This window comes from Sinocyclocheilus grahami, unplaced genomic scaffold (genome assembly GCF_001515645.1).
Source record: "Sinocyclocheilus grahami isolate Dianchi unplaced genomic scaffold, SAMN03320097.WGS_v1.1 scaffold463.1, whole genome shotgun sequence".
Lineage (NCBI taxonomy): Eukaryota > Metazoa > Chordata > Actinopteri > Cypriniformes > Cyprinidae > Sinocyclocheilus > Sinocyclocheilus grahami.
Genome location: NW_015505642.1, coordinates 697,358 through 708,644, shown reverse-complemented (window position 1 = coordinate 708,644; position 11,287 = coordinate 697,358). Strand labels below are relative to the sequence as shown.

Below are 11,287 nucleotides of genomic sequence, written 5' to 3'. Positions count from 1 at the left end.
ATATATATATGTGTGTGTGTGTATATATATGTGTATATATATGTGTGTCTATAGAGTATTCATATTTATTCATTAGTTTGTCATTTTAGTACTTCAACTAAACAAAAATGAATAATGTTGCCTTGGAAACTAGCTGAAAAAAAAAGTTTTTTTAATATATATATATAATTTAATTCAGTGAATGTTTATTTCAAATGGCGAAACTGTTTTTGATTTTAGTTTTAGTTAGCAATAATAATCCGACTTTGTGCATGCTGATTCCAGGGAATGGCATAAAGCCAGCCAATCAGATTGGATCTTGCTGTTTTGAGAAAGCTGTGGGCGTCTCTCAGACTGAGACTAGAATATTCCTTGCACTTGTTTACCTGTTAAATTTGGACTCTATTCCAGATAGTGTTATTTAACACTTTTTATTTTTATCCTCTGTAGCTGACGGCTCCTCCTGTAAACACACGTGTCCTCGCCTTCCTGTCTGCGGTGGCAGGAGACGCTCTGACGCGACACCTCGGGGTGATTTTACCCGCGCTGCTCTCCTCTCTCAAAGACAAGCTGGGCTCAGAGGAGTGCCTGCAGGTGAACATGACAGCTGTCAATCATTTCTATTGCTACATCACACATCCATTACCACTCATAAATTGGAATAATTAAGATATTTTAATGTTTTTGAAAGAAGTCTCTTCTGCTCACCATGCTGCATTTATTTAATCAAACATACTATAAAAAACTGTTATAATTTGAAATACTTTTACAATTTAAAATAAGTGTTTTCTATGTGAATATATTATAAAATGTCATTTATTTCTGTGATCAAAGCTGAATTTTCAGCATCATTACTCCAGTCTTCAGTGTCACGTGATTCTTCCAGGGTTTCTGTGGGTCCTTAAAAAGTCTTAAATTTAGTTGTATCAAATTTAAGGCCAATAAATGTCTTAAAGGTGCTGTATGTAAGTTTTTGACTCTACTAAAGCATAAAAATACCATAATATGTTTGCAGATATTTAAGAAACATGCTAAGTGAACATATTTGTCGATCTGAAAAACAATGCTACAGTCAGTTATTCTCCTTTGAAAATGTGCGATCCGGGCCGGAATGTCGGTCTCTGTTTTGGTTTGTGAAACCCGCCCACTGCCAGTTTACCCAATTGTATTTCGGCAACCCGGGTTGCCAGTTGGCAGGAAACACAGCGCATTTCATTTCATGGAAGCTGGAAAACGAAAGGGGTCAGAGCGGGAAATAGAACTTTCTGCCCATCCTAAAAAGCCTCGACGTCCATCCAAAAAACTTTGATCAACAACGTTAGCCTAGAATAAATATTGACGAGGGCACATTATTGGGATCTGTCTCAGGCTGCAGTGAGAAAAAACACAAGGCTACTACTATTTAGACATGAATGTGAAACTATTTATTAATTTTCTTCAGCAATGAGTCTTGGGGGAAGTCGTGGCCTAATGGTTAGAGAGTCGGATTCGTAACCCAAATGTTGCGGGTTCGAGTCTCGTACCGGCAGGGGTTGTAGGGGGGGGGAGGGAATGGACTTCAATAACATGACTGAGGTGCCCTTGTCTGTTTTGGTTTGTGAAACCCGCCCACTGCCAGTTTACCCAATTGTATTTCGGCAACCCGGGTTGCCAGTTGGCAGGAAACACAGCGCATTTCATTTCATGGAAGCTGGAAAACGAAAGGGGTCAGAGCGGGAAATAGAACTTTCTGCCCATCCTAAAAAGCCTCGACGTCCATCCAAAAAACTTTGATCAACAACGTTAGCCTAGAATAAATATTGACGAGGGCACATTATTGGGATCTGTCTCAGGCTGCAGTGAGAAAAAACACAAGGCTACTACTATTTAGACATGAATGTGAAACTATTTATTAATTTTCTTCAGCAATGAGTCTTGGGGGAAGTCGTGGCCTAATGGTTAGAGAGTCGGATTCGTAACCCAAATGTTGCGGGTTCGAGTCTCGTACCGGCAGGGATTGTAGGTGGGGGGAGTGAATGTACTTCAATACCATGACTGAGGTGCCCTTGAGCAAGGCACCGAACCCCCAACTGCTCCCCGGGCGCCGCAGCATAAATGGTTGCCCACTGCTCCGGGAGTGTGTTCACGGTGTGTGTGTGTGTTCACTGCTGTGTGTGTGCACTTTGGATGGGTAAATGCAGAGCACTAATGCCACATGTCACTTCACTTCACTTCAAAGTAAGAAATAAATTATAGTATTTTACACCTCACAATGAATAACAGTCTACTTGATTACGTTTACACCTGGGCGCCTCAATGTTTGCGGCCGACAAATGCGACCTCCAGAGGACGCAGCAGCAGCCTCCGAAATGAGACGCAGATTCAGATTTCTAAAAGTACACATGAGGTGGTTTATAATTTGCAAACAATACAAATATTGCAAACGTACACATTAGCTGATCAACTTACAGTGTAAGGCTCAATGCTTTCCATCGTCAAGTGCGCTCGTTTCTGTTGGTGTCGTCAATCTGGCAACCTGCGTGTGCGTCAAGCCTGAGGAGGAGGGACCAGGTGAAAAAAAACCCTCAATTATTTTGAATTTGGACTGCAATACCTAGTTCAACCACTCGGTGTCAATCCTACATACAGCACCTTTAAATGGTGCACGAAAGTCTTATGATTAAAAAAAAAATGAAGGTCTTAAATTTGGGGACTGAACGACAAGAATTGCGATACGTCTTAATGTGAATGTGTGATTAAACTTCAAAAGGCTACGGTTTCATTGAATAAATGAGTGCTGCACATTTCAATGTCAATGCATTATAAAAATCGAAACAATTAAGATATATTTGTTATTAAAATTAATATAATAATTGATTGATGATAATTGTTTTAATTAATGTAATTGATACTTTTGACTCATCCCTTTTCTTAAAGAAATGTATCGTTTTATAAAACTTGTTGTTTTTGTGAAAACCTGTATCTGAACTGTAAAACTTACTTTTTACAGTCATTTTATGATTTAATATGTTACCATAGACATGGCCCTACTCTGCATATATGGTATTCATTTCATTTCTGCAGGTCTTAAAAAGTCTTAAATTTGATTTTAGAAATCCTGCAGATACCCTGTCCTTCAGAAATCATTCCAATATGCTGATTCGCTGCTCAAGAAACGTTAAATGATTATCAATGTTGAAAACAATTGTGGTGCCAAAAAGTTTGGTGGAAACCGTGATTCAGTAGTCAAGTCAAGTCAAGTCACCTTTATTTATATAGCGCTTTTAACAATACAGATTGTGACAAAGCAACTGAACAGTATTAATTAGGAAAATAGTGTCAATAATGCAAAATGACAATAGTAAACACTCATTTTTCAGTTAAAGACAGTTCATCATTGAATTCAGTGATGTCAACATCCAGCTTAGTTCAGTTTAAATAATATCTTTGCAATTATGTCAACGATAACGCTGGAAATGAAGTGTCCACTGTACCATTCAGTACCATTCAAAAGTTTGGGATGAGTATAAAAAACTCCGCTAGGATCCATTAAATTGATCAAAAGTGACAGTAAAGTCATTTATAATGTTTATTTTTCTGTTTCAAATAAATGCTGTTCCTTTGAACTTTGTTCATTAAAGATTCCTGAAAAAATATTGGGCAGCACAACTGTTTTTAACATTGATGATAATCAGAAATGTTTCTCGAGCAGCAAATCAGCATATTAGAATGATTTCTGAAGATCATGTGACACTGAAGACTGGAGTAATGATGCTGAAAATACAGCTGCGCATCACAAATAAATTACATTTTAAAATATATTCACATAGAAAACAGCTATTTTAAATTAGGATAATATTTCACAATTTTACTGTTTAACTATTTTTGATCAAATAAATGCAGCCTTTGTGAGCAGAAGAGACTTCTTTATAAAACATTGAATAATTGTAATAATTCTCACACTTTGACTAGTAATATGCACGCTCAACTCAGAAATGATTGGGAGTCAGAATTGGCTGACAGTGTAAATGTGATGTTTCCGGTCTTCTGCAGGAGCTGAGCAACTGTCAGACTGTAATCCTCTCGGTGGAGGATGAAGTGGGCCAGAGAATCATCATTGAGGATCTGCTGGAGGCCACGCGAGGAGCAGACGCTGGGCTGAGACAGGCATCTGTCACCATCCTCCACGGGTACTTCTCCCGAACACGGCTGGACTACAGCGCTCACACGCGCAGGCTGCTGTCTGGCCTCATGCGGCTCATGAACGACCCCAACCCTGAGGTGCTCAACCAGAGCTGGGACACCATCAACTCCATCACAAAGGTGAGCAAGTCTTCGTTCATCTCATGTGATCCAGTCGACAACCACGAATAGACGAGTTTTGTGATCCTTGACCTGTTAGTATGAGATGTTTTATAGTTGGTAAGTTTGATTCATTTCTATGAATTACTTCAATTTTCTTTTTCACTGAATCAATTCAAAGCTGATTCTGCATCGCTGAAACCGATTGACAAAAAGCCTGTGTTTCTCTTAAAATAAAATGTTTTAAGTATTTTACATTGTTGCATATACGATACTGTTCAAAAGATTAAAGTCAGTTTGTTTTTTTTGTTTTTTAAGAATTAATACTTATTGAGCAAGGAATAAGTAAAGACATTTATAATGTTACAAAAAATTCTATTTTAAAGGAATGTTGTTCTTTTTAATTTTTTTTAAATTCAAAAATAAAATGTATCACGGTTTCCACAAAAATATGAAGCAGTAATGATGCTGAAAATTCAGCTTTGATCACAGAAATAAATTGCATTCTACAATATATTTATATAAAAAAACAGTTATTTTAAATAGTAATATAATTTCACAATTTTTACTGTATTTTTGATCAAATAAATGCAGCCTTGGTGAGCAGAAGAGACTTCTTTATCCTATATTTATTACTTGATTTATGCTACTACCAGGAATTAAACAAGAAGTAATGAAATATGATTGGTATTGTCGTTTGGTTGATACAGTTCTCATAGTTTCACTGTGTTTGTGTGTGTGTGTTGGTGCAGAAACTGGATGCTGGCAGTCAGCTGTCCCTTATTGATGACCTGCACAGGGACATCCGCTCTGCTGCCGCTGAGGTCAAAGGTCAACACTTACCTGGCTTCTGTCTGCCCAAGAAGGTGAGAATCACTTACAGAGACAAACTTGCATTGGCAGCTAACTGAACTGCAAATAAGTTGAAGTTGAAGTGCTAAAATGACTAAAAATAAAATAAATATAAAGCTAAATAGAATTATTTAAGAAGCGATAATAATAATAATATAAATGGCAAAAGCAAAGTGTTCCATTCTGAATACAGGCTTTATGAAAGAGTGTGATTTTAAACAAACTTGTGCAGGTGGGCATCGCTCTGAACCCCGTCCTGCCGCAGCTCCAGACCACCTTCCTGAAGGCCCTCCAGGACTCCAGCCGGGCCGTGAGGCTGCGGGCGGCAGAGTCTCTGGGTCAGCTGGTCTCCATACACTCTAAAGTAGATCCACTGTTCACTGAACAACTGTCGGCCATACGCAACGCAGAGGACTCTGGAGTCAGGTAAAAAAAAAACACACATAAAAAACACATGTACATTTCTGCAACAGTTACGGCATGAAGTTTGCAAATACACTAGTGTACTGAAAAAAAAGTCTCTTCTGCTCACCAAGGCTGAATTTACTTGATCAAAAATATAGTGAAATCAGTAATACTGTGAAATAATATTGCACTTTAAAAGAACCGTTTTATTTTTCAATATATTTTAAGAAGTAATTTATTTCTGTGATCAAAGCTGAATTTTCAGCATCATTACACCAGTCTTCAGTGTCACATGATCTTCAGAAATCATTCTAATAAGCCGATTTGCTGCTCAAGAAACATTTCTGATTATTATCAATGAAATAATAATTCAGTTATCATCAATGTTAATTGTTATGCTTAATATTTTGCGAAAACCTTGGTTAATTTTTTTTCAGGATTATTTTTTGATGAATAGAAATTTCAAAAGAGCAGCATTTATTTTTGTACGGTCAATTTTGATCAATTTTATGCATCCTTGCTGAATAAAAGTATTAATTTTCTTAAAAAAAATAAAAATAAAACGGACTCCAAACGTGGCAAATAAATAGTTGGACATGAAATATTGGTTTACATTTAAATTATTTTATTAAGTGAAAATAAAGAGAGTGCAGAGTGATGAGAGATAAGAAACTAAAACTTTGCAGGAAATAGTATTTGTGCACTGGTGCAGTGAGCAATTTTACAGTTGAATGCTTATTATAACACCATTGACCAATCAGAATTAAGTATCCCAGAGAGCCACAGATACAGACAGTTCTGTGGTCACGCTTGGAAGAAAAAGTTTCTAACAGTAGTCTGGAATTATTTCTTGTTTTTGTTTTTTTTAACCATACATTTGTCTTAAGGCTAGCTGGCAGTAGCTGATCATTCATAACCATTATAGTTTTTGCCAAATTAATTTGTCCCTATTAATTGTTATTAGCTCTTGCTCATAATTATGGATTCTGATCTATTTTCTGTAGAGAATACAAATGATTTTGTGCTTATCAGTCACTGTTATTGTCTTTATTCTGCAGGGAGACGATGTTACAGGCCCTGCGCTTCGTCATCCAGGGTGCAGGGGCAAAGGTCGACGCCTCCATCAGGAAGAACATCACCATCACACTGCTGGGCATGCTGGGACATGATGAGGTACAGCTACTAGCCAGGGTCATTATGGCTAACAAAAATTAAATACATAATTTAAAAAAGAGGGAAAAAACATATTTCTGTTCATTAAATTTTTTTAAAATAAACTTTAAATGAATTAAACTAAAATAATATAAAAAAAAATTTTTTTTTAAACGTAAGCTGCCCAGGCAACATTTCTCATTTTCATTTAATTTAACTTGAAATACTAAAATAACTAAAACTACAATTTTAATAAAATTAATCAAAACTATATAGACATATTTTTAAACAAAACCTAAAACTAATAAAAATGACAAAAATACAACAAAGTTACTACAACATTTATAAAAAAAAATTGAAATTTAAAACAGAAAATCTAAAAAATAAAAACACTAGTAGTATCTTGATACTACAATACTGCTAGTAGTGCATTAGTTTTTTTAGTTTTTACTTTACAGATATATTTAAAACAAATTATAATATAAATGTACTCATTTTAATAGTGTTTTTAATGTGTTGAGTAAACAATTATTATATATTATTACATATAATATATTTGTGTGTGTGTGTATGTATATATATATATATATATATATATATATTATCTGAAAATATTGTTATTTTAGTCTTAGACAATGCTATATATATGTATGTATGTTTAAATATATTGACGTTTATGTAAAATATTCCTATTATTATTTCTTTGCTTAAAGACATTTGCAAATATGAATGCATGTGTTCTTTGTCTTTAAAACAGTAACTAGCACAGGATGTGGTTGTGTGAGCAATGTCGTTGTTGCCTTACCTCTGTGCGCGTGTGTGTGTGTGTGCGTGTGCGCGTGTAGGATGCCACAAGAATGGCCTCAGCAGGCTGTGTTGGCGAGCTGTGTGCCTTCCTGTCAGAAGAGGAGCTCAAGAGTGTGTTACAGCAGCATGTCCTCGGTAAGATCACACACATCTCGGGCCTGCCAGTGGTTTGGGATGATGCATCAAGAAAAGCACTTCAATCTAGAACTGAATCCAGATCATATGACGACTCCTCTCATGTTATCTGTTTATCTGCAGCGGATGTGTCTGGTGTGGACTGGATGGTGCGTCACGGCCGTAGTTTGGCTCTGGCTATCGCAGTGAAGTCCGCTCCTGATCAATTGTGTTCGGAGGAGTACAGCTCGTCTGTGCTGGAGGCCGTCTTATCTAGTGCCACCGCAGACAGAGTAAGACACCGCAGTGAATCAGCAGAAAGGCTGGCTCATGTTGGAACCCACTGGGGCCAAAAAAAAGCCTTTTACAGTGTGTTTGGGGCCAAATAAATCTCAAAATGATGACAGTCAAATCTCATAAATATTCAAATATTCAACCTCTCAGACTTTCCTAAACCCACTGACTGGTTCTTTCTCATAAATGCTCATTGCAGCAGTTTTGCATACTGAATAAAGCCCAGGGTTTCTTACACAGAATGGAAAATACTGAATTTTATTTTAATACTTTTCAGACCTGAGTAAGTACAGGTAAAGAGAACACGATAGTATGGAAAAATATTCAGATTTCTAAAATATTAAATTAAATTAATATTTAAAAAAAATATTAAATTTAAATGAAATGTAAAAAAATATATATATTAAATGTATCATACAAGCAGAGTGTTTTTCATGACATTTAGAGCAGGCAATCAACATTTTAGTAATCGTTTAACATGACTGAATAAATTGTATACTTTTGTATGTTTTAAGACAAAATTGTTAAATTATTGTAAACAATGTATTGAAATGATACTGTAATCATAATATTGTTGATTTTGCCTTGAATATAGCCATCGATGCTGCTATGGTGTTAAAAATAAATACATAAAATAATTTATATGGTCTGGAAATTTGAGCATGGAAAAGCATGTCATTTTGAAATGGAAAATTTGTAGGAACCCTGAAAGCTTGTGACTCCTGGACGTCGTTTAACATCAGCCAATATGATTTTCATAAGATCTTTCCATTTTTTGTGCACTGTGCATCCATGAGCGGTCTGTTATGTAACTGTGTGTGTGTTTTCTGCAGATCCCCATCGCCTGCAGCGGCATCAGAGGCATGGGTTACCTGATGAGACACCAGCTCCACACAGGAGGACCGGAGAGCATCTCGCCCCGCGTCATCACACAGTTCGTCAAGGTGAGACTGACTCCAGCATACACTGAGACAAACTGCCTACCATACAGTAGCGTACAGATTACTGTATAATGTACACTGCATACGTAAAGGGTTAGTTCACCCAAAAATGAAAATTAGCCCATAAATTACTCACCCTCAAGTCATCCTAGGTGTATATGACTTTCTTCTTTCAGATGAATCCAGTCGGGAGTTATATTAAAAATGGTCTTTGATCTTTCAAGCTGTTTCATGGCACTCAGCGGGTGTTGCATGCATCAGTCCAAAAGAAGTTAAATAAAAAGCACCCATCCATAAAAATAAAAGTGTCTCACACGGCTCCGGGGGGTGAACAAAGGCCTTCTGTAGCGAATCGATGCTTTTTTGTAAGAAAAATATCCATATTCAAAATGTAATAATCACTTTAATGTAGCTTGCGCCAGCAGTTGTACACAGAAGCAGTTTCGAGCGGATGAGGTATGAGGTCAGCGCTAAAGTGATTACTACGTTTTGAATATGGATATTTTTCTTACAAAAAAGCATCGATTCGCTACAGAAGGCCTTTGTTCACCCCCCGGAGCCGTGTGAGACACTTTTGTTTCTAAGTGCTTTTGGACAGAAGCAATGCAACACCCGCTGAGTGGCATTAAACAGCTTGAAAGATCAAAGACACTTTTTAATATAACTCCGACTGGATTCATCTGAAAGAAGAAAGTCATATACACCTAGGATGACTTAAGGGTTTATTAATCATATTATTTTATTATTAACCATATAATTTATGAACTAATTTTCATTTTTGGGTGAACTACCCCTTTAATATGCTTGGTAACAAACAATGAGCAGCACTTTTGTTACAGTATTTATTAATCTTTGTTAGCATTAGTTAATACAAATATAGCTGGTTATTGTTAGTAATGTTAACTAGGGTCTCATGTGTAATAGTAAATGTTGAAATTAACGTAATAAATGCTTTAGAATTATTTTTCATTCTTAGTTAATTAGTTTATCACAATATCGTTTCTGGTTGATTCGAGCACTTTGCATTATGGGATACAGTTTAGGCTGGATGATATGGACAAGAATATTATTTTGTTTCATATATTTCATTTTATACCAGGAAATGCATTTGGCGTATTCATTAGACCTCAACAATGAACATAAATGTAACTTTGTTTATAAGTAAACTGTGTGAAATTCATTGTACATTTTCCCTAATTCTGTATTTTAATGCAGATTTATAATTTTAAAAAGTCTCTAATAAAAATGAATTCATAAAACCTCAACAATTTAATCCGTTTTAAAATGTGATCAAATGAAAATGTAACAATTTGCATATTTATTTTTCTTGTCAAGTGAGGTGTTGCACGAGAAGTTGTATAGTATATAAGTTAATCAAATATATTAAAATGAATATATATTGGTTATATGAAATTCCTTATAATAATAATAATAATAATAATAGTAAATCAATGTCATGTTTTATTATTATTATTATTACTTTGAGAAGTACTTTTACTAGACAGTAGTAATATATTTCTGGCATAATTTCTACAAAATTACTTGTTTAAAATGTAAAAACAAAAACTTTATCAATATCATGGACTGAATGTTTTTTTATATTGATTTATCGCGCAGCCCTATCTGGTTATATTCCACACGTATTCCATAAGATGTTTTTTGTACACATTGCGAGCAAACTCAAACACATTAGTTGGACTGACACACTTCAGAGATGTTGAATTCCCGCTCTGCCGTGGCTCCTCCCACAGTGTCTGCAGAACCAGTCGAGTGACATTCGTCTGGTGACGGAGCGTGTGCTTTGGTGGGTGTGTAAGGAGGCGGAGACTCCCGCGCTGGAGCCCAATCTGGTCAAACCGGTCATCAAAGCCCTGCTGGACAACACCAAGGACAAGAACACCAGTGTCCGAGCGCAGAGCGAGCACACGCTCGTCAGCCTGCTGCAGCTGCGCCGGGGAGAAGACGGCATGCAGGTCAGTCCCGGGTGTGCCTCACACGTCCTAAAAAGTGAAGCTGCGGGCTCTTTGATCGCCCCCTGGTGGCTGGCTGCAGTGTACAGGTCATAAGCCCCACCCTCTCCATGTAAACGAATGAGAGTTGAGTCAAAATAAAAAAATTAATTACGCTTCCAATACAATTTTCCGAAAGATAGTTTTGGTAATTTAAGGTAGTTATCACGCTGATAATTGTTCGTTTTTGTGATAAGTTTGATTTTAGCTAGTAATTTGATGCTATAAAAAACGGGGCGTGTTGTTATAGTTGATTGGGTCTGCGGGAGTTTGATACCGCGGCTCCACCTCACGACACTACTGCGCAGACTCGGGCTCCAAACGAATCTCTACTGCGCAGACTCGGGCTCCAAACGAATCTCTACGGCGCAGACTCGGGCTCCAAACGAATCTCTACTGCGCAGACTCTGGCTCCAAACGAATCTCTACTGCGCAGACTCAGGCTCCAAACGA

The 11,287-nt window shown here is 36.7% G+C and overlaps 1 protein-coding gene across 1 annotated transcript in view; it reads left to right on the top strand.

Annotated features, from left to right (window-relative positions):
• The window catches only part of LOC107553027 (eIF-2-alpha kinase activator GCN1-like), a 58,147-nt gene that overhangs the window by 43,130 nt on the left and 3,730 nt on the right, over positions 1–11,287 (top strand). Inside the window, exons 47-55 of the mRNA XM_016235104.1 lie at positions 430–573; positions 4,012–4,281; positions 5,013–5,126; positions 5,345–5,538; positions 6,576–6,690; positions 7,515–7,611; positions 7,735–7,883; positions 8,718–8,828; positions 10,577–10,798. Of these exons, the coding sequence (XP_016090590.1) occupies positions 430–573; positions 4,012–4,281; positions 5,013–5,126; positions 5,345–5,538; positions 6,576–6,690; positions 7,515–7,611; positions 7,735–7,883; positions 8,718–8,828; positions 10,577–10,798 (1,416 nt within the window). The remainder of the gene's footprint in view (positions 1–429; positions 574–4,011; positions 4,282–5,012; positions 5,127–5,344; positions 5,539–6,575; positions 6,691–7,514; positions 7,612–7,734; positions 7,884–8,717; positions 8,829–10,576; positions 10,799–11,287) is intronic.